Here is a 25,199-nt window from a genome sequence, read left to right on the forward strand (position 1 = left end):
CCACCTATCTATCCATTTATCCATCCATCCAAAACTACTCACCGATCTATCCATTTATATATCCATCCAAACCTACCCACCTATCTATCCATGTATCCATCCATCCAAACCCACCCACCTATCTATCCATTTATCCATCCATCCAAACCCACCCACCTATCTATCCATCCATCCAAACCCACCCACCTATCTATCCATTTATCCATCCATCCAAAACCCACCCACCTATCTATCCATTTATCCATCCGTCCAAACCAACCCACCTACCTACCTACCTACCTACCTATCCATCCATCCATCCATCCATCCATCCATCCATCCATCCATCCATCCATCCATCCATCCATCCTCTCTCTCTCTCTCTCTCTCTCTCTCTCTCTCTCTCTCTCTCTCTCTCTCTCTCTCTCTCTCTCTCTCTCTCTCTCTCTCTCTCTCTCTCTCTCCATCCATCCATGTATTTATCTAAAGCCGAAAGGAAAAGAAGACTTATTTATTTTTTAATGTGTGTGTGTGTACGTTTTGAAACATTTCTTTGCACTGTATGGATTACCTGTGAATTAAGCACTTGCTGGAAGTCTGGGAAGGGCAGACACATTAATAAAATATTTTTTTCCCGACATTTAGGAGCGACGGAATTCCAATGTGAAAATAGCAGATTTCTTTTCCCCCCGAAAGGGTCTGATGTGAGTGAAAAACATTAAAACGACACCCCAGTCAGCCTCAAAAAGTTTCAAACACAAGTTTAGATGAATGCAAACAACAAACAAAGCGGTCACCTGAGCTTTGAGTGCCGCGATGGTGTCCTCCAGTTCCTGTCTGAGCTCGGCAGGCAGCAGACCTTTCATCTTCTCTTCGTACTCTTGACGTAGTGTGGTGACCTGACGATGCAAGCAGAGCATATGAAAACACCACAGCTACAAAAGTCTCTTGGGCTTCAAGGACATTGGGGACAGAAAACGTAAATTTCATACAAAACGCTTCGTTTGTTACAAGCGGGGAAGATTTATAATAGTTGGGAACTTTTCATGAGTGTTAATGCACATTTTGACTTCTGTTGTTGTTGGTTTTTTTCAAAGTGAGGAATCTTACAGCAACGCACACCAGGCATTCCCAACCCCATTCATAGCTTCCAGAGCTTCCTTCCTCGTCAGAATCCCTTCACATCACCACAGGGGGTCCCGCACAAGCCAGCCCGACACCCCCTGCCGGCTGCTCACGTCTGGCGTCACTAACTCGATGCCACGGAGCATTTACACAACAGAACGCATCAATGTGGTGATGGCGGCTCTCTGGCAAGTTTGCTCGCAATCTCTCCGCCGGGGGAGGAACTGGAGGAAGTCTGTCTGGGGCTAAATTACATGCCGACCAAACCAGAGTCCGATTATAGAAGCTGAGAACGGCTTTCTAACCGACAAGCACACATGAATGGAAAGCTTGCCGGGGTTCGCATATAGCAGCAGTGCGCGCAAATACAGGGTTTAAGCTATAAAAGAATCTGCAGTGTCTATCCAGTTGCTGACTCAGGATTTGTATTTTTTTTTTGCAATTAAGAGCAAATGTCTGCCGACTGACATAAATGGAGCACCTGCCATGGCAAATTCCTGTCAGTGGAATTGCCAAGTGTCCCAATACTTTGGCCCATATGGCCTGCACCAGTACCTTGACTTGCCAACTTTCATATCAAATCAACATTTCCCATTGAGATGAATTGAAATTCCAGATCAGTAGAGCTCCAACAATGACTAGTCGTGTCAATTACTAAGGTCGTTGGACGTTGGACACGTTGAGGCACGTTTCAGTATACAGTTAAGGAGTTGATGGCAGAACGCCTGTGTTGCGATCGTGAGATAAAAAAGTGTGAGAAAACATTGTTCTGTCCTCAGTGTTCCACTTTGTGGCCCCTCCCTCTGTTGTTTTTGGTTGCCTTTCCCTGAATTCAGTGTGGGTTGGGCATCTCCCCATTCATTGGACCTGTCTCTCTGACACACCTGCCAATCCTTCCCCTTGTCAGCCAAACTCTCCCATGCAGTGTAAAGTGCCACCAGTTCCTGGTTCCTGAGCTATCTTCATTCCCGTACTCGCTGTTTACACTCAACCTTCTTGTACACCTTGGTTTGGTTTCTCTGCTAACCCGAATAAAAAGATGGCGGACGGCATGTAACAATACATAAATGGATAGCTAGATAGCTAGACAACGAGCAAGCTAGCTAGATAGCTACACAATGAGCAAGCTAGCTAGATAGCTAGACAACTAGCTAGCTGGCTAGCTAGAAAACTAACTAACTAGATAGATAGCTAGATAGTAAGATTCTATTCTCCATCTTGGTCAGAAACTATTTTTAGACAACAAACGAATAGATTACTAGATTTGAAATCAGTCAGGTCAATTATAATACAGTAGATTCTTCAATGTTTTTTTTCAGGTGAGTGTTAATTTCACATTTTGATTCCGATTTTAGCAAATTGACACACATGATTTGCTTTTGGGGGCCACATAAAATGACCTGGTGGGCCGAATATGGCCCCGGGCCTTGAGTTTGACATGTTTCTTTGCTCAGACATACCAGATTCACATGATTTGTTCACCAGTAAGCTCTAACAAAAGCCAGAGTAAAAACCTTTGTTGGCGCAAGGAAAAACACAGAAGCGCATGAGATGGGACCCTAGAGGTCCAGGGTTACCCACTCCTGGACTCGATGAAAATGTGCCAGTGAAAAATCAAGACCAACTTTTGATGACATTTAGATCAATGCAAAACATAACATGTAATGCCATTTTGCGAAACGGTCAACCCTACGATTTCAACGGCAGCCCCTTTTCAAACGGAGCTAAAGTTCCTGATCAAATATGCGATTGGTATTGTTTTGAAGACTGCTCATACGCGCGCCAGTCATTTCCCCTGCGCAGTCATCCGGAAATTACAACATTTCATCTATATATAGTCCTCAGATGGTGGTGCCCCGTTGCTACTGTCACACGTTTTTTTTTGACAGCTGCCAACAGAAAGGAACAAGCCCGCAACACTTTCAACATTCAAGTGAAGTTTGTCACATCGTCGGGAAGGCTGATGTATGCTAATGAAGGTGTGTCTAAGTCGTTGCCAGGAAGACGTTTTTGCGGCACGAGTGACAAAAACCTTGTCGGGAACAAGGTGGCACATCAAAAATGACGCCACTCACAAAGTTTGCACCTGAGTTCACCGAGCTGAGATTTGAAAGCCGGCTTGCTGAAAGAACTTCACAAGTAAAAAATATGAAAATGTGCCTTCAGATCTGGCTGAGGGTGTGGGAAACGAACAAGGTATTCCCAAATTTTATTGAGGCAAGGCTCTGTGCCTTTGATATTAGAAGAATCACACGGTGCAGATGTTACAGTCATTAGAAACCTTCAAACAACTGCTACTTGAACACGTACAAAGCAGCAACACATAAAGAGATTGGGGAACAAGAAGCATCAATCCATCCATCCACCCAAACCCATCCATCCATTTATCCACCCATCAATCAACCCAAACCCACCCACTCATCCATCCACCCAGACCCATCGATCAATCCATCCACCCAAACTCATCCACCAAACCATTCATCCATCCATCCATCCATCCACCCAAACCCACCCATCCATCCAAACCCATCCATCCATCCATCCACCCAATCTAATCCACCCAACCATCAATCCACCCAAACCCATCCATCCATTTATCCACCCATCAATCAACCCAAACCCACCCACCCATCCACCCAGACCCATCGATCAATCCATCCACCCAAACTCATCCACCCAACCATTCATCCAGCCACACAAACCCATACATACATTTGACCACCCCTCCATTCATTCACCCAAACCCACCCATCCATCCATGCACCCACCCACCCAAACCCATACATTCATCCACCCAAACCCATTCAGCCAGCCAAACCCATACATCCAACCCAATTACATCCATCCATCCACCCAAACCCATACATCCATCCACTCACCCAAACCCATACATCCATCCCTTCATCACCCCTCTACCTGCCACCCACCCATCCATCCACCCAAACACATGCGTCCAATCTATCCATCCACCCAAACTCTTCCATCCAGGCCCATGTGTATGAAGATAGGCAGATAGCAAGAGTGCCTGTTACCTTCTCTTCGCTCTCCAACTCTTTGCCAAGCAGTGCCTTCTCCAAAGTGTGCAGCTGCTTCTGTTGACTTTCCACCTTCTCCCGCAGAGCCTTGAGAAGAGAGAAGACAAGTTAGCGATGATGGAACATCAGCTCTAGATGTGCATGTGTCTGTGGTGCAATGTGGAGCTGAGGTAGGATGAGGCGATGTAGGAGCAGGAGAGATACACGGACGGCGCGATATGACTGAGAAAATGACAAATGTGCTGCTCAATGGCTTGTTGTTGGGCATCCCCCATCAGCATTCTGACATAGTTACATGTTTGAAAATGTTTTTTGTTGTTGTTTTGTTGGGATATTTGTATGCGGAATCACTGCTGTCGAGTGATTTGGGTGTTTTGGCAGGACATGCTTGGTGTTTTCTGTTCTCATAGGAAGGCCTTTTCCCACAGTCAGGTAAGACTCTTCCGAGACAGAAGTATCAATACAAGAATTGCAAACGGGGCGCGGGACTGGGGGTTTGGTGTAAAAATGTGTCTCCATTGCAGCTAGATGAGCTTCAACGTTGGAAGCGTCCTGTATTTAAGTGCCATAATAGGATAATAGCTGTCAAAGAAAGGCAGAAACAAAGAAACAGATCTCACCCAATAGCTTTGTGTTGACGGGTAATAATTATGTCATAAAAGCAATTACGGCAAAGCTGACCTCATTATGCTCTTTTTAATGACAAAGGCAGAGACTTTCACACTCTGGAGGATTTAGCCAACTTCCCGCGAGACGCTGCGATGCCCATCATTAACCCCTTCCCTGGCAGAAACGAGTATACACGATTTTCACAAATCTTTCTTTTTTGAGTAGTGGACCAGTATACTCGTCTAAAACCTTACCTTCAAAAACCAGCTACATTCGTATATACTTGACGATTATAAGACTTTGTGAGCCATTTTACGTGTGAGACACGTATTCTCACCATAGGGTAGAGCTGTAGGATTTTAAGGACATTGTTACGAGACTTGCTCCGACAGCCATCGTCCTAATTGTGTGGTTCGCATCCACATTTGCATTCATTTTTTGGGAGCATTTTCAAGTGTTACACTCCAAATGTCTAGTTCAATGGATGATAGTGAATATTAACCTTCCCTCAGAAGCTTGAATACTTCTGATAACTGCAGCAAGTTCGTCGGACAATGACTATTTGTCGACAAGTGGTGAGGAGGAGAGGGGTGAGCGGAGAGCTTGGAGAAGCCTCAAGTTGTCAGAGGAGCGTATCCTTTGACAGGAAATTTTTGAATAACGATTGATGGAAACCCATTGGAACTGAGTCCATTTGAATTCGTCAGTCATGTTATTGATAAACCGGGTTAGATGGAGGACACTGATTCGCTGTGGCGGCCCTTGAAGGGAAAAGCTGAAAGGAAAAGAAGAAGTCTTTTTACTGATAAAACCATACCTGCCAACTTTTTGTAACCAGAAAATCCTAGTGATATGCCGGGGTCCAGGGGCCATAGGCCCTGGTCGGTCCACGGAAAGCCCCCCTGAAGCCAAATGATGTTGAACATCACATCTACTTAAAATGAGGCTAAAACACGATACTACTTGTTGATCAATGTCACTTGTGAAAAAAATACCTATATTTCAACTTGTCAATCATGAAAATATCATGTTTGCTACTACTTTAAGAAAACAAAACAGAATGATTGTACAATCAACCAAACATTGAATAATCAATCTTGTTTGAAAAGTACAATGAATTGCAAGACATTGTTAGTAACTTCAAAGATGCATGTCCAATGACAAAAATCGCGATCAATAAACTTCTGACCTGTCAACTTGTTTTCCCTGTATTGTACATATTTTTTAATCATCATTTCAAAAATTGTAAGGCGTACTACAGCTTTTATATGGGATTATTTTTAATAGTGAAGCAAATCCAGTTCTTCTCGACTGCTGGCAGCCAACGTCAATGCTGCACCGATTGCCACTATTGTCACAGCAAACCAGCAAAAGTAATCCTCAAATATATATATTTTTTATCGCTGCGTACGGTCAGATTGATGACCGTACGCAGCGTGCATATGCGCAGTAAGATGTCTGCATTTCCGCTTGTTAGCGTTTTTGTATCATTTCAAATAATGTACGGCGTACTACAATTTTTATATGAGTTGGGATGACAGGTATGAATCTCTAACTTTTTTGAGTGAAGTCTAACTCCTGGAAAGACTCACAAAACGACAGGAGGTTTCTTTTAATGTTCACACTTTTTGTTGATTTTTCTCTGGCAAATGAATTACACGACAATGATAAGAACGACACAAACTCTTGAGTCTCGATTCCAGGATTGAGCCGTCACTCTGGATTACAGGAAAAACCCGTACCATGCGCATGTACAATTCATCTAAAGGAAGCTAATCACTTCAACACTGTGCTGTGTTCTCGTGTTTTGAATTAACATTGAGTACAGTACTTACTTCTTTGACGATTTTGGATTTATTGTTTTTATTAGAAACCATAATTTTCATTATTAACCCGTAACTGGGAATGGGATAATGAAAACCATATTTTTTACGGCAAAACTGGAATAGTTGGCAGGTATGTATAGTAATTATTGACACTCTACTGGTAGAGACTAATTGTTTTGGAGAACAAACTGGGCAGGATTTACAAACTGTTTCATATCGAACATGAATAAAAAAAGGAACATTTTTCACAACAACAACAAAATTTTGGGGAAGGGGTCAGAGGTAAATAATAGCGTGGCATCATCTCGCATTGGTTCCGAGAGCGAACTTGATTACATTTCCCAACCGGCCGGCAGCTTCAATCATTTTGGCTCGTCCGAATTCCGACAAGGAGAAGAAAGGGAATGACAGAGGAAAGAAAGTCAATAACGCAAAGTTGTGTGAATGGAAAGAATGGTGCAGTTTGTGCGTGAAGCACAGAACCAGATGTTTGGAGCGCACATGTGGACACTTCATCTTTGATTATTCAGCTTGAAAAGCAGAGAGTGACAGGTGCACATGTGCGCCGCACGCATGTCGCAGAGACAAGGGTGTGTGTATGTGTGTGTGTCTGTGTCTTAGAAGTCTGTGTCTTGGAATGAGCTCGGGCGGGGGCATCCTAGCTTTAATAACCTTAATGACAAAGCAAAAAAAAAAAAACCCACTAAACTCTGAAAAACGGTGGTGTTTTTTTCAGCATCCCTGTACCTCGTTGACATATCGTTATTTTACAGCGGTATAAATAAAATGTGTATTTGATTGACATTTAAAAAGACAATTCATGTTCTGGAGCTCTAATTTCCTTCTTTGCCATCACTTAAAAGAAAAAGAAAAACAAAAACAGAATCAAAATCAAAATTGTTCATCTTGCTGAATATTTGGAGTGTATGAATCCACAATTTTAAGTTCCAGCACCGAAGTGTCCAATGCTCAAGCCGTTTGATTATGGTTCTGTTGAACTTGGTTCAAGAGGAAAACCCCAAACAGGCGGCACATTTGTTGTGAGTTATACTTTGTCAAGGCCAGAGACAAACGTCACATGACAGTTTCTGTTTCCATGCACCATCGCTGTCTTTTGATCATGAGAAACACGCAAACACGCACACACACACAAACACACTGTGCCTGCTGTCCTTCCTGCCGAGCAGCAGAAAGTGAAAAACTCATGGAGATTAATTTCCAAATCAACAGATTTCATGAGAAAGAAAAAAAACAGAGCTGCTGTTCGCCGCCTTGATCCTATTAATCAGGCTTCTTTGCAGACGGTCGCGTTCCCACCCCATCGCTGCCCACATCGCTACAAGCATTGCTGTCGATTTCATCATTCGATTTTGTTTATCGTCGTACCAAAGCTTGTCTTTTGCTGGAAAAACAAGCGAGCGGCTTGCCATGCTTGGTTCCGATGATTCCGAGTGTAACCGGCACATTCTTTTACATGAAAAGTATCATTTTTTTTTGTGAGAATGACAACAAAACTTGAAATAATTGAAACTTGACATTGTCCATCCACCCATCCGTCCAACCACCCATCCATCATCTATCCATGCCACCCATCCAACCTTCCATCTATCCATCCAACCAACCATCCATCATCCATCCACCAAACCCATCCCATCCTTCCGTCCATCCATCCATCTACCCATCCAACCTTCCATATATCCATCCAACCATCCATCCACCCACTCATCCATCCACCAAACCCCTCCCATTCGTCCGTCCATCCATCTACCCATCCACCCCACATCACCCACCCACCCATCCATCCATCCAACCACCCATCCACCCCACCTATCCATCATCCAACCCATCCATTCATCTATCCACCCATCCATCCAACGACCCATCAACCCCACCCATCCATCATCCATCCATGCCACCCATCCAACCTTCCATCTATCCATCCATAATACATCCAGCACCACCCATCCATAATCTCTCCATGCCACCCATCCAACCTCTTGGCAGTCCATCAGAGTCAAAGATGACATAGTTTCCTTCTCATGTGAGGTATTGGACAGTGGTTATCGTTGCTAGCGACGATGCCACTGTAGGTGACTACGAAGCTCGATTCTGGAGCCACAAATCCTGGAGCAGCACAAAGGTGTCTTTGCTGGCGCCGCACCATCCTCCTATGGGTGCGTTTGTCTTCAAGGTGTGTCACCCCTTTGTGGCATAAGGAACGCCAGAGTGGCCTGTTAGCTGCAGCAGACTCCAGATCGCTGGGCTTGATGTTGCACTTCTTTAGAGCCTGTTAAAGCTGGTCTTTGTATCGCAACTTTGGACCATGAGGCTTCCTATTCGCTGGCAAGAGTTATCCTGTTGAGGCAAGCGGCAGCCGGGCATCCGGATGACATGTCCAACCCACCGGAATTGCCTCTTTGCTAGTATAGTGTCGATACTGGTGGAGGCAGTGCGTTGAAGGATGTCAGTGTGTGGGACACGATCCTGCCAGGTGACGCCAAGGATGCGTTGGAGGCACCTGACCCATCAAAGCGTCTCACGTGGCGCCGATAGATGGTCCAGGCTTCTGCGCCACATAGCAGCGTGGACACACACATTGCCTGGTAGACTGCGACTTTTGTTGGTGTTCTTAAGTGGTTGTTTTCGAACACACGAGTACGCAATCTGCCAAAAGCTTTGGAGGCTCGATAGATGCGGGCCTGGACGTCATCATCAATTAGACAGGAGGGTGTTAGAATGCTGTCGAGGTAGCTGAATTGGATTGGATTTGCCTTTATTCGTCTCGTTTTAAGACTCGCGCTCTCTTGTTTTTGAGTTGGTGACGATACCTGACGTGACATCACATCAGGAACGCCCCTGACCGAGAAAGCGACACACAATGCATTTTGGGCACTTTGTTTGGTCTGAAAACATCGTGTTGATGGTGAAATTAGAAGGATTAGAAGGATGACTAATGCGATGGTGAATCGTTGTGTGTTGCACAAAGACAACTATTTAATATTTGCTGACACAAATTCCCAGCAGACAAATCAACCCATTTCCAACAGAGCTTGTGTGTCATCTCATTCTGGGAGCTACATTGGAGTCCAGACGCCTCAAAATGATACAGAAGGACTTCTTTAACTGATTGCAAACATTTATGTTTTCCTCTTCAGAACTATTTGAATCATATTCATAACTGGATGAGTAACAAGAAAGCATATTCTCCCAATCTGAAGCCATTGTTTTGATTCTAGAGCAAGGCAAGATGTCCTGGCGTGACGTCACGAACAAGGGGGCGGTACCTTCTGAAACTCACCATTTCCAAGGTCATTTTGAAGTAGTTTTGGGACACTTTAAGACATTTTTATCTGTGTTTTGCATTTGACTAAAAATATCAGCCTGCGTGTTTTGGGTATTTTAGATGCTATAAGATGTTTTTCTGTCTGTTTGTAAACAAAAAAATGCTGTCGGTTGTCCTTTAAGGATGCCGAGAAATTTGGAGGGGAAGCCAAATTTCTGCAGCATCACCCATCCACCCAACCCATCCTATCCGTCCGTCCATCCATTTACCCATCCAACCTTCCATTTATCCATCCATCCATGTTTCCATCCACCGCAACCACCCACCCACCCATCTGTCCAACCACCCCACCCATCCATCAGCCATCCACCCAACCTTCCATCTATCCATCCATTATCCATCCACTGCACCCACCCACCCATCCATCATCCATGCCAACCATCCAATCTTCCATCTATCCATCCATACATCATCCATCCTCCCCATCCATCCTTCCATCCAACCCATCCCATTCATCTACCCATCCAACCATCCATCTATACATCATCCATCCACCCAAACCATCCATCCATCCACCCCACCATCCAACCTTCCATCTATCCATCCATCATCCATCCATCCAACCAACCAAAAATATTGAACATTTCCCCATTGTGTGACTATTAAAGGCTTTCTTATTCTGATTCAAACCACCACTCAACTGAAAATATCCCTCAGCCCTACCCCCGGTTGTCACACATCTTGTTAGTTTTTAGGTCAATCAGGTTCACACTTTTGGACTGGGAAATGTGCAAAAATGGGGCTGAAACTGACATTATATACAGGTAAATAAAATTTGAGCTCACATTCCTGTTTATTTTACATTTTTGATTCAGCTCCGGCCTTCCTCTGTGGAGTTTACAGGTTGTCCCTATGCCGGTATGTTTTTTTTTCTGGGTACTCTGGTTCCTACTACAGTCCATAAACATGTGTGGCCAGTTCATGGAACACTCAATTGTCTCTAGGTGTCAATGAGAGCGCAAATGGATGTTTGTGTATGCGTTCCGTGCAATTGGCTGTCAACCAGATCAGGGGGTGCCTCACCTCTTGCCTAGAGACCACTGGGATAGGTTCCGGCACACCCGGTGACCCTTGTGAAGAAAGAGCGGACCAGAAAACGCATGGATGGATGGATGGATGGATGGATGGATGGATGGATGGATTGGATGGATGGATTGAGATAACCTTGACTGACTAAGGCGCTCCGAATTTCCATCACCTTAATCAAACATCCTGGGAAGGGCTCATTTAAATCTCGGTCTAACTTTTTTTTGGGATGGGGAAGGGGATTGATTCTGATCACGTCAGTTTTTTAAAAACAGGACTGATATGTGGATAAAGTATAGTGAGAGAATAATAATAATAATAAAATTATTATTATTATTAATAATAATAATAATAATAATAATAATAATAATAATAATAATAATAATAATAATAATAAAAGTCAGAATCACAACCAGAATCAGATACTGTTTAATAGTTCCACCATGGAGGAACACTGCAATCTACAGCAACAAAATAGAAAAGGCGGGTCAAAAGATAAAACAAAGTATTCTATGCACAAAAGAAAATGTCAGGAGACTGAACAACTGCACAAAAATGTCTCATAAAAGAACAGTACATATTGGAAATTATAAAAATATATAAAAGTATAAAAAGCATATTTGAAATATGTAACTGTATTGACTCGACATAAGGCGGCTGTGCAATAATAATAATAATAATAATAATAATAATAATAATAATAATAATAATAATTTCCACCAAAAAATGGTGGCTCTACATGATGCACTTTGGGGTCTCGAGACCCCAATTGAGAACCAATTGTTTCGATGATACCTCTTTGCTCTTTCCTCACTGACTCTCTCCCTGAACCAACGAGAGGCTCAGTTGACATCACTTTCGAAACAAGAGGTTCCAAATGAATTGCACCATTCCCCCCCCCCCCCTCCCACTTCACTGGAGTGGTACTGAGCAAATCAAAAATTGATCAAGCGACAGTTTATATCTTGATTTTTTTCCCAATTAGGTCAATCACAAGTCACTTTATAAAAGAAGCTAAAGAAAGAATGCCGCTTCATAGTTGTCGCCTCCCAAGGCACCTCAAGAATGTTCAGACGTTACTTGAAACATTGTCTTTACCGTTTACAAATGTTCTACGATTACTACCGAAAGAATAGTTTTCTTTGTGGAAAGATGTCATGTCATCAGTGCACGGAAATGCATCTCACGCCACATAAAAAAAAAGTGAACAACCAGGTGCATCAGCGCAAAAACTCCCCGTTTCGCCAGTTTTACAACCTTTGCATGGCAGTTTCCTTGGCGGGAGTACAACCTCGTCGTTGCACAAACCCTGTGCGCCAAACTTCAAATCCGTCGGAACATCAAACAAAAGGGCGGCGAGCTTTTGGGCGTCGTTTTCCATGTCACGTCAAGTGAAATATGACTGACAGCTTGTAAACATTGACGGCGCCTCAAGAATTTTTTTTTTGCATGGACATTGCCAAAGGATAGTTTTTTTTTGAATAATTTTTTAAGGAAGCCATTGAGCATGAATTCCTCGGCTTGAAATTTTATCAACTCCTACCCGTAAATTCCTCCGAATGAGCCTCCGTCGAAAGCATGGGTGACATTTATTTTATTATTTAATATAATATCAAAAATTGCATTGATGGTAAAAGAGCAACATTATTATGCAAAGCCATTCATCCATTCTCCAACCTGAAACGAAAGACCGCGACGTTTTTCTGGTGTGGTTTTCCACCTCATAAAATGTGATGAGGTGAAAATATTGTCACGCCCAAAGAGATCCACACAGATGATTCTCAAGAAGCGTTTTTTTAATCTGAATTTCGGGGCCCGGGTTTGTAGGGAGGGCGTGCTGGCATAAGAACAAGACGAATGACTTGTCTGCCACATTTCATGCTTTTTATCTCAGTCACTGCCATGGCCGGATTTATTCGGGTATTTCAAAATATAAGGTGGAGCACCATTCCCAAATTTGTTCGGGTTTTGTATTTTCTTGCGGGGCTGCCGATAAAGCGCTAGTCAAACCTCTGGCAATGTTTTTCCCCTTGCAAGAGGGGGCGACATTTCCCTTTTTTCCAAGTTAGGGCTTTGTTTCAGATTCAGCTGTTGTTAAAGCGCTATATAAACTAACATGTATGTATTGCATTGTATTTAGGACAACCGCCCACATTTGAAGCTCATATAACTCCAGACCCATATAACTTAGGAATTAACTTTTTTTTCTGTTGAAAGAAGAGAGTCTAAGGTTTCTCACGCTGCATTGAATGTTTATGTAGTCCTAAAACTCAATATTCAATTTGAGTGAAAATGACAAAAACCCTGGCACTGGAGTGGACACATTTTTGCACATCGTCTGGCAGTGAGTCAGTGAATGAGTTAAACGCAGCAGACAGTTCAGAAATGTTCAACATCGGCCATTTTGGTTGAAGCGAAACTAAAGCCATGTGCAAATTCGGAGGCCGTGTTCTCCGGAGGACCCAAGCTAGGGTTCTTTTGAAGACACGTAGCCACCATGGACCACATCAACTGGTACAAGAGAAGAAATATTCAAGTGTCAGGCTTTCTTAGACTCCTCCCCCAACAGGTGAAGTCACAGCGTTTCTGGTCAAATGAGTGTCACCGAACGACGGACGGCTACCATGACCAATCGCACACAGTGCGCGGACTGTTTTCAAACCGCTGTGTCGTGTCACTATGCTAGATGAATAAATCAACTTGGGAATTGGAAGGAAACGATGCAGAGTATCCAATGGGACCGTAAACTCGACATGGATCCCTGTTGTACCGGAAGACGACGAGCAAGCATGACGGGCCAACAACAAGGCTGTCCTTGGGGTTCCCAGAGGCCACAACATCGTTCCAATAAAACCCACTTGTGATTCCCGCAAGTGTGACACAGCATTTTTGAATGTCTTCTGGGAAGCCAGTCTTTCTAGTGGGGCCTTGGTGGTGTCACATTTTGTGTTGTTTCTCATGTGGCTTCTGCATTTATGCTGTTCAAACACATCTTTGAGGGTTGAAGTCATTACAATAATAGGGACTAATCGGGACTCAAAATCGGTCCATAGATGAATCATGTCAAGACGGTGGAAATGTTTAGACACAACGGCAGACAGGCATGATAGATAGATAGTCACGGTATACACTGCAAACACACTCGCATATCATGTCCAGTCCAATGAAAGTCACATTAAAAAAGATCAGAAGAACTATAGAGATTACAAAATATGTTGTGTCTGTTACCATTGCAACCTTTCCCAAAAACTGAGTGAGTTTTTTTTTGGGTGCGTTTGCGAATGTCAGAGTAAAACGTGGATTGTGTTTTGTTTTTTAACTCATTCACTGCCAGACATGCAAAAAAAAATTCACTCCAGTGCCAGGGTTTTTCGTCATTTTCACTCAAATTGCAGGACCCGCAGAATATTGAGGTTTTGGGTCTACATAAACATTCAAGACAGCGTTACAAATTTTAGACTCTCTTCTTTCATTATAAAAAAGTTAATTCCTAAGTTATATGGGTCTGTAGTTATATGAAGTTGAAATGAGTCCAAAATACAATGCAATATATACATATTGGTTTATATAGCGCTTTAAAAACAGCGGAAGTTGAAACAAAGCGCTAAATGGAAAAGGGGAAACACCGCCCCCTTGTGGAAGTGAAAAACATTGCCAGAGAGCTGCTTGTGACGAACACGCTTCGCCATGATCGACGCTCTCTCCTCCATGAAAACACGGAAAGGAATCACCCGTGTTTTCACTGGGTGATTGGAGGCTGCATTTATTAGAGCAATACGCAACTGTTGCCCCGTCGTAGGAGGGAAATACATTACCCACAGTTCTGAAATTTTCACAAAAGATGGATCGGGACTTGATTTTCACTCCCCGCAAAAAAAGCAAAACTTGGGAATGGCATTCTACGGCAGATTTTCAATTGTCGAGTGAATTTGTGAATGGCAGTGAATGAGTTAATCGTGGATTTTATACTCCGCTGAAAGTCAAGAATGTTCAAATGTTTTTTTTTTTAACTCAGCCTATGTGTGTGCATGGATGTGTGTATGTGTGTGCGTGTGTGTTTAGGGTTGTGGTTAAATGTGTCCAGATGCTCCTTGAGTGATATGGCCTTTATCTGCCATGTAGGATCTTTGTGAAAAAGCCTGGGAAAAGACAGGAGGAACTGATTTCCTCAGAAAAGAAAACTGGAACGAGAAGAGAATGTAGCCTATCGCAGCCCTTTTCGAGCAGTTGGTGGGGGACTCCCTGAACCGATTGCCAGCCAATGGCAGGGCACACAGAGACGAACAACCATCCACGCTCACACCTCGTGAAAATTTGGAGTGTTCCATGACCCTGCAGAGCACGGTTTTTGGAATGTGAGAGGAAACCAAAGTACCCGGAAAAAAACCCACGCAGGATGAGGTAGAACATGCAAACTCCAATCAGGGAAGCCGCTCCTGAAATTGAAGCCTCTCCACTGTAAGGGTCAACACGTGAACCATTCACTCCCTGGGCCGCTTGCCTTGAATCTATATTTCATATTTCCAAAACCACATTTGCGATGTCCGGAACCATTTCGCCCTTTTGGTGTTTATCACACAACCCACTTGGGAGCTTTAGATCATGGGATGTTCCTAATAATTTGTCAACTGTGGCCCTGTGAAGCCCCTTGAGACTCTTTTGTGGGCTACATAAATAAAAGGGATGTGACTTGACTGACGGGGAGCCATGCACGATATTCCATGAAGTCATTATGCACAGTTAAACTTTCCCGAGCTAGCTTAGCTTAGCATATCTTGCTCCAAAATGCATCCAACATGTTACTAAACGTAACTGGTGGCAATATTAAGTCACTGGTTGCCATGACAACATTTTTTAAAATTTGGTCTTGTTTTGCAAAGGTGTTCAATGTTTCTATGTGAATCCTCATAGTTATGTTTTTTTTCTTAAAATCCTCCTCAATACTGTATTTAAAATATTTTGTCATGGATCACTTGTGGTTCCGTGTTTCGATGTGCGAGAGAAATAGCTACAATGAGAGAAACAGGTGTCAAAGTCATTTTTTTGCCACGGGCCACGTTGTCGTTATGGTTTCCTCTCGAGGGCCGTTTGGGGAAGCCATTACAATGTTTAATCCCCTCCACATATTACATATAGAGCGCACAACAAATTAATGAATCACTACTTTTCAAATCTGAAGTCAAGACTAATGACTGTTATTGTGGTTTACATCCCAAAATATGAAATTTTGGTTAGGATTTTAGCAAGCATCATTGAATTTCACAAGTTTGATTTGCTTTCGCGGGCCGAAAAAAATAATGTGGCGGGCCAGATTTGGCCCCCGGGCCTTAACTTTGACACCTGTGGTCTACGTCATTAAAGTTTTCTACTTTCGGTTTACAAGGTGCACACGGTACATACCGTTGCTTATTTATTGTATGTCTTGTCGAACATATTTTAGTAATGTCGATTGTTGTTTTAAATGTCTTTTAGTTTTTGTGGTTTTCCACAATAAACGTTTTGGACATCAGTACGAGGTGTCATCCTTGAGCTGGGTAGATTAACAATGATCGCTTCACAGTGTAAAGTCACGTGAATTGTGTGTGTGAGAGATCAATTTGATAATCACATTGAAAAAAGATTAATTTGTGACAAACTCCATAAAGAAATATGGGTCAGTAATTTGATCAGGACTTCTTTCGTCAAAACCAAACTTGATTTTTTGTTTATCCATATTTAGTTCAGAACTCAAGTTAACAACCACTAAGGAAAGGACACTGGTCCATATGGAAGGAATGTGAATTGCACCCTGAAAGAAACGGGAATAAAACTTTACACACACACGCGCGCGTACAGACACAAACACACACGTACACAGAGCACTCATAGCCATCTATGAGCAGGTACGGGCACGCATGAATATTAAGTGAAGAAACTTCTCCATAATGTGAGCTATCTTGCGTCAAAGGAGCACGGTTGCGATCTCGGCATTTTGTACACAAACGTGTACGCAATGCTTTGAGATGTCGGTCTTTCCTGGGTGGTCTCCTCCTCGCGCAGATAAGGCGAGCGAGTCTCCCCCGGGTGAGGCAAAAGCAACAGAGGGCAGCAGGAGAAGGCGGGGGCGGGAGGAGGTAGAGGAGGTAAAGAAAAATGCCAGGGGCCTCTTTAAACTCGGCTGTTTTGTTAGCAGCCGCTTCAAGTGCGGCGGGGGCCTTTCTATTTGCAGCGCGCTGTCAGAAGTTTCTCCTAAAGTCTGGATTAAAGAGATCCTCTAATGACGCTGAGGCTGCAGAGAGGGGGCGGGGGGACGGCACCGCCTCCAGCCACACACACAGACCCACGCACACATGCTAGGCCCAGCGCACATACATGCACAAGGGGTGTGAAGTGAACATGCTAAAAAATAAAAAATATAACAGTGTATGGACTGCATATACCATCACACACACGCACGCCCGCACACGTACACGCACGCGCACGCGAATACGCATTCACACACACACACACCATTCATACACACTTACACACCCACACACTTCAGTCGACGAATGCATGACAAGTCGACTGATCTCCTCGTAAATAATAAAGGAGAGATGGACAGCCAGCCAGAGAGGATGACTACAGACTCTTTTAACTGCACTTTTATCAAAAGGACTGAGGGAAAAGTAAAGAAGTGACAAAGAGGAGGAGGAGGAGAGGGGTGGTGGCGGTGAGATCTCCCTCCTGAGGTGAGAGACGGCAGAATCTATGAGAAGATTCTTCACTGGATATCATCGATATGGGCTGTCAATACTTTAAAATACTTTGGTTGCTCCTCAAATACAAAATCTTGGGTGACAAAAAAAAAGAAATGAAAAAAAAAAAGGAACCGCTTAGATTAACGTTTATGACCCCCCCCCCCCCCCACCCGCCGCATCCCCATTTGCTGCAGTCGATTACTGATGAAAACAGTCTGGTCATGAAGACACGTACCAAAGCCAGCAATGTCCACAAGGGGAACGTACTGTTCTTTGTCTCTCAGCTGCTGTGAGCAACAGTAGAAAGAGAATCGGAAACAAGGCTGAAATATGCACCGCATGTCTTTGCGGGTATTTGAGTGTGTGTGTGTGTGTGTGTGTGTGTGTGTGTGTGTGTGTGTGTGTGTGTGTGTGTGTGTGTGTGCGTGTGTGTGTGTCTGTGTAGCTACGTTCCTGTCTCAGGTTGACCAAATAATGTACCTCCATGGATGCTAAGTAGGTTTTAACAAAAGCACTGCAAGCAAAAAAAAAAAAAAAGACGTGATAGTACCTTAGAAGTTTGATGTTTTTTTGTTTAACTCATTCACTGCCAGATGTGCAAAAATGTGTCCACTCTAGTGCCAGGGTTTTTGTCATTGTCACTTGAATTCCAGGACCCACAGATTATTGCGTTTTAGGACTACATAATCTTTCAATACAGCATTAGAAACCTTAGACTCTCTACTTTCATTAGAAAGAAAGAGTTAATTCCTAAATTATATGGGTCTGGAGTTGTAAGAGCTTGAAATGAGGGCGGCTGTCCAAAATACAATGCAATACATACATATTGGTTTATATAGCGCTTTAACAACAGCTGAAGCTGGAACAGAGGGCTAACATGGAAAAAAGCGAAATGCTGCTCCCTTGTGGAAAAGAAAGAGGCCAGAGGCCATGGCCAGCGTATCGGCACCCAAGCATGAAAAAACAATACCCAAACAAATTTGGGAATGGCGCTCTATGACATATTTTCATCCAGCTTATTTATCATTAGGGTCGCGGGGGGTGCTGGAGCCTATCCCAGCTGTCTTCGGGCAAGATGGCGAAGGACTCCCCGAATTGGTGGCCAGCCAATCGCAGGGCACACAAAGACAAACAACAGTCACTCTTATACTCATCATATTTTCAATTCCCAAATAAATTTGTGAATGGCAGTTTTAGGGCAATGAATGAGTTAAAAGCTAAAGTTACATGATATCGTACTTTCAAACTGAGAGTGCAAATCCACATTTACTGTGCGCCTCATGAAGTCCGTTTGAGAGATTGTTGGTTTCCTCGGCAGAAAACTCACGGTGCGAGCTGCTCGAGCTGCGCATAGCGAGACAAACTATAATCAAAACATGTCCTTTGTTTACATTACAGTACTTCAAGATGGCAGCGGCCGGTGAACTATTCAGCAACAACATCTTACTTCACCAAATGATAAACAGCATCTCATTTAAAGGACAACCGACATCACTTTTTTGTTTCCTAACTGACATCAGAAAAACGTTTTATAGCATCTAAAATACCCAAAACACGCAGTATGATATTTTTATTCAAATGCAAAACACCAATAAAAATGACTTAAAGTGTCCAAAATCTGCAAAAAAATTGAACTGCGAATTGGGCATTTTCAGAAAGTCCCGCCCCCCTTTCGTGACGTCACGCCAAGACGTCTTGCATTGCTGGAGAATCCAAACAATGGCTTCAGATTCGGAGAATATGCTTTCTTGTTACACATCCAGTTATGAATAGGATTCAAATAGTCCTGATGAGCAAAGCATACATGTTTGCAATCGATTAAAGAATTTATTTGGGCCATTTTGAGGCAAACGGGCGGGGGGTAATGTCTCACCCAAGAAGAGGCAGAAAAATGGCGACCAGCTCCGGTGCGAATGAATCAGCTCATTTCCACAGGCTGATACTATCTTTCCATGGAGTTTGCCTCCCTCTGCTGGCGGCTTTTGGGTGTAAGACATGTTTAAAAAAAAAACAGTACAGCAAAATACATTGACGTGATGGAAATACGCTACAATGCGTCTTTTTTACGGTCAGTAGGCGGTCCTTTTATGACGTCACGTACGGACTCGAGACCAGCTCAAAAACTAGACTTCCTGAATGTTCAGCGCGAGTCTTAAAACGTAAAATATAGCTATATACGGTGGAATCTTATTAAAATACGCCCAGTAGAAGTCATTTGAAGCCATTTTACAAATTATGGACACAACTTGACGTCGGTTGTCCTTTAACGCTAACACGAAAGGATAAAACTAGCAATGATGACATTTTCACTGTTATATTGAAACTACAGTCAAACGTTGGTTTTCCAACGTCTCAGTTCTTGACCAAGTTGATTTTCGACCAAAACGTTTTTATGCCTCGGTTGACAACCGAAAATGGCTTCTGGACCAAACTGAGAGCACCTGAACGCACCACTCGACTCTCCTCTGCTTACTTATATGTCACTTTCTCGTGTTACCTCTTATTGCGATCGACGCATTATCCTCGTGTAGCGTTCCATTGTGAGCAGGGGTGTTTGTATTGTTCAATCACGATAAAATAAAAAGCAGACATTAATTTAATTGAATATAATGGGAAATGTCTCAGTTTTCGACCGAATTGGTTTTTGAACAGGTTTCTGGAACGGATTATGGTTGAAAACCGAGGTTTGATTGTATTTCAATTTGAAAAGAAATCCAATATTGTTTATGGAAACATGAAGTGCTTGTTGTTTGTTGAAAAATACAAAATGACAATGAAAAATAATATTAAATCGGATGGTGGGGGAAACCTAAACATATTACTGTATTTTCCGGCGCACACGGCGCACCCAAAAAGCCTTGATTTTCTTCAAAAGATGATACGCAGGTGCGCCTTATATGTGAAGTCATTTTTAGCCACAACTGGTCTCGCAACTATTGTCAGCAGCCACCGATTCCAACCCCTCCTCCATTGAAGAAGTTGTGCATAACCCCAGCCTCCACTGTAGCGCCTGAGAATGTAATGTGACTTATAAATAGAAAATGTCGATATATTTATATACTGTATATTGCAAATGTCCCCATTGTGGGATTATTGAAGACTTTCTGATTCTGATTATTACAGTTACGTATATCAAATATGCTTTTTATACTTTAATATATTTTTATACCTTGCGCGATGTACAGTTCTTTTTATGAAACTTTTTTATGCAGTTTACATTTCAGTCTCCTGACATTTTGTTTTGTGCATAGAATACTTTGTTTATCTTTTGACCCTTCCACACCCCCACTCCGTTCAAATTTTGCTGCTGTAGATTGCAATTTTCCCCAAAGCCTTTAATAGTCCAAATATTAAAGGCATTTTGATTCTGATTCACATTCTGATTATATTTACAAACTTTTTGCATTAATTGAAGGTGCGCATTATAGTCCGCTTCGCCTTATACATGGGAAACGTTTGAAAATACAGTAAAGTCTCGTTATATCGATATCGGTTATATCGATAGTACCGCTTATTACGATACTATTTTCATTTCCCTTGCACGTTTCTCGTCTTTTTATGTATAATTAGTACCGTTTAGTACGATACCCGGTTATTACGATAATCCGGTTATTACGGTGCTCCTTTTCATCCCCCGCCGGCCATTTTTGTTGTTTATATCGATATATCCGTCGCGCCATTGGTCAACTTGGTCACGTGTCTTGTTACGTGAGCCGCCATCGGTCGCGCCATTGGTCGACTTGGTCACATGAGCCGCCATCGGTCGCGCTATTGGTCGACTTGGCCGTGTGACTTTGTCACGTGACACGCCATCGGTCGCGCCATTGGTCAACTTGGTCACGTGTCTTGGTTACGTGTCACGCCATCAGTCGCGCCATTGGTCGACTTGGTCAGGTGACTTGGTTACATACCCAGCACTCGTGTAGCAGAGCCATTTTCATTTTCAGACGCTAGCTCGTGTGTAGCAGACGAGATCATTCATTGGGGGGGGGGGGGGCAACAATGTTTCTTGTTTTGTCTGCTGAAGCGCGATGATTTTGAAAATTATTAACATTCCATACTGTGTATTAAAGGACAGCCTATGTCACTTTTTATTAAAATGCAAATAAAAATGACTTCACGCCAAGACGTCTTGCACTTGTGAATCCAAACAATTTCATACTCTAATGGCCAGGTGGCACCTTACGACACCACAATATCGATATAGTATTGTTATTTGCACCTTACCGCCGCACAATAAGGCACACCTAAAACATTAAAATTTCTTAAAAGCTGACAATGCGCCTTATAATTTGACACACACACACACACACACACACACACACACACGCACGCACACGCACACACACGCACACACACACACACACACACACACACACACACACACACACACACACACACACACACACACACACACGCACACACACACACACACACACGCATTCTCTCTTTTTCTCTCTCTGTACTTCTGTATGTTTCCAGAGCACCTGTTATTGATCCACTCCAGCCATTTCTTCCCACAGGCAAAGTCATCCATCCTTTCAACTCCTTCAGAAACGAATGCATATATAACACCACCACCGCAACGACACACGAGCTCCAGCTGCCACAACGAGCCCACTCGGATTGTTTGTTTGCGTGCGCTGGGAAGCCTTCATTACCGCTAGCCGCAACGCGGAGCAGCGGCTAAATACTGTGATGTGAGCCACACATCGTTTACTAAGTCATCTACAAACGACAAGACACTGACCGGTCAGTGTTGTAATATGCAAGCTGTCATTTCACCTACAACAAAGACCTTGCCGTTGACAAGCATGGCAGGAATGGACCGGGATCAGGAACGTGTGGGCTCACAATCAATATACCGACGATACGTGCCGGGGAATCCGATTGAACGGCACCAGAGACAAGGGCACTAACTCAAAGCCATGTTTGCTCCAAGATGGATGTGGATGGAGAGGACCTACAAAAAGACAAGACGAAAGACTTCAGTGTGCCTAGCCATGCGTGTGTGTGCGTGTGTGTGTGTTTGTGTGTATGTGCGTGCGTGTGTGTCTACGTCTAGCTGGAGAGAGACGGGAAGCGCTGCTGTGAGGAGCGAGAACATCGACGCTGATCAAAGAGCGAACGGGTGACACCATGGGCGGAGTGCCATTGTTTATTCACCAGCCACCTTCTTGCTTTTGGCAAGATGAGGTGAGCATGTGCGCCTCTGCACATGTGTGTGTGTGCGAGAGTGCGCGTGTGCGTGTGTGCGTGCGTGTGTGTGTGTGTGTGTGTGTGTGCGTGCGTGTGTGTGTGTGTGTGTGTGTGTGTGTGTGTGTGTGTGTGTGTGCGTACGAGATCAGGGTTTGAAGAGTTTGGAGACGCAGTCTGGGAAAGACAGAGCGCATCTAGTAAAAGAGATAAAAAGTATGTGTGTGTGTGTGTGTGCGTGCGTGTGTGTGCATGTGTGTGTGTGTCCTCACCTTTCATTTGGCAAGGCTAACATGGGTTGGAGTTCTGTCACATTTGGCAGATGTGCAATAGAGCAAAGGGTTGATAAACAAAAACTCAATGCACCCGCACTCACAACCGCGCCAAGAAGGTTAGCAATAGATAAACACCAATTCAAATCGAGTCAAACATTGGTTTTCAAATGTTCGCGACCAATTTGGTTTTTGAACAAATATGTTGGTGTTTCTTATGCCTCAGTTTACACCCAAACTCAGCGCACCTCAATCCACCATTCGACTCCTCTCCGCTTCCTTATACGTCACTTCTTTGTGTCGCCTCTCACTGACTGTGATTGACGCATTATCCTCGTGTCGCATTCCATTGGTCCAAAAAAAAGCAGCCATTGATTATAATGGAAAATCCATCCATCCATCTATTTTACGTCCCGCTTATTCCTCATTAGGGTCACGGGGGGTGCTGGAGCCTATCCCAGCTGTCTTCGGCACTAGTTGGGGGACACCCTGAATTGGTTGCCAGCTAATCGAAGCCAATTTTTTGACCAAATCGGTTATCGAATAGGTTTCTGGAACGGGTTATGGTTGAAAACCAAAGTTTGACTGTATTTCAATTTGAAAAGAGATCCGATATTGTTTATGGAAACATGAAGTGCTTGTTGTTTGTTGAAATACACAAAATGACAATGAAAAATCATATTAAATCAGATGGGGAGGAACTTGAATAGATTACCGTATTTTCCGGTGAATAAGGCGCACCCAAAAGCCTTGATTTTCTTCAAAAGATGACCTTGCATCTTACACGCAGGTGCATCTTATTTGTGAAGCCACAACAGGTCTCGTAATGACTGTCAGCAGCCATACACCTAAAAGCTGAAATACAGTAAATATAGCCAGGAACCATAGTGCTACACTGTAAATTCAAAATTAAATAAATAAATTTGTAAATTTCTCCACTGCGAGACTAATAAAGGCAAATCCAATCCAATCCAAGACTTTACTTACATGTTTACGCTTATACTGGTAAAATAACGCTCCGATACTAATGATACAACATCACCAGCCTGACATACATCATCTGCGTAGGAGCCGTGCGGTGATATTTTCAAGGTAAATATGGATGACAACTATTTGAAAACATTGCAATCAAGGCTCAAGAGGCCCATTTACCACTTGCCTACCTCTGCCCTCCAGGCTGAACGCTTGATCCTGCCACTGTTTCATTTCAAACACGTAAGATATGCAACCAACATACGCACGGGGTTGTACAGTGAAACGGCAGATGCCTCATTAGATCCGTGGTTGCTTTGATTGATCCACCGTTAATTGGGATAAATGGGACAATTCCAGAAGATAATACAAAACATGAAAAATAGAACCTACATTCCGCATAGTTTTTTTTTTTATACGTGAGTAAAATTTTAGTTTTTTAAATTCAAAGTGTAAAAAAAAGTGAGCAAGAAAAACCGAAAAGCTGGATGTCAAAATTTGTGTCTGGGCAAACTCTTACTCTTACAAGTGTTCTATTTGGGATGTGAGCACAGACGGACGTGGACTTTAAAAAAGGTGTATAGACTCACGCAACAGATCTTTAAGTACTTACAATGCAGGCCATTATGCGAGCTGTATCACAATCAATGGCTGGACAAAGATAATCATACTCATTACTTCAAATTGAAGGGTGTGTCGTTTGGTTCTTTTTGGGGCATAGATGTCTAAATTCCTCCACCTAAAAGTCACATGGAAGTACAAACCTTATAATGAGCAGATTTAAGTGCAGCGGTGTTTGTTCTTGTAAAGTGCATGGCATGCAAAGGCCGCTGCTGTTGACAGCCAACATTTAAGAAGTACACAAGAGCCCACAGAGGGAGCTAAATTTGAACATGGGATTCCAGAGTAGGAGCAGAACAGCTTTCTTGGGACCATACGGATTTTCCTCCCGTGCTATTGTCAGGAATCCTTCACTCGCCTCATCATGTGTCCCAAACAATCTTAGCAAGGGACACAAAGTTCTCTTTGAGTTGTCTCAGAGTCACGGAGCATGAAATATGAACAGGTAAGTGCACACTGTTATGTTCTTTGAGTGT

General features: G+C 43.2%; 1 protein-coding gene across 2 annotated transcripts in view; it reads right to left on the reverse strand.

Moving 5' to 3' along the window:
- cep112 (centrosomal protein 112) overlaps positions 1 to 25,199 on the reverse strand; it is a 117,940-nt gene that overhangs the window by 5,095 nt on the left and 87,646 nt on the right. For both annotated transcript variants that reach the window (XM_089018067.1, XM_089018068.1), the window contains exons 23-24: positions 4,137 to 4,226; positions 777 to 878 (exon numbers count right to left, since the gene is read on the reverse strand). In XM_089018067.1, coding sequence (XP_088874193.1) covers positions 777 to 878; positions 4,137 to 4,226 — 192 coding nt within the window. The remainder of the gene's footprint in view (positions 1 to 776; positions 879 to 4,136; positions 4,227 to 25,199) is intronic.

This window comes from Hippocampus bargibanti, linkage group LG17, assembly GCF_051943395.1.
Source record: "Hippocampus bargibanti isolate YZ-2025 linkage group LG17, ASM5194339v1, whole genome shotgun sequence".
NCBI lineage: Eukaryota > Metazoa > Chordata > Actinopteri > Syngnathiformes > Syngnathidae > Hippocampus > Hippocampus bargibanti.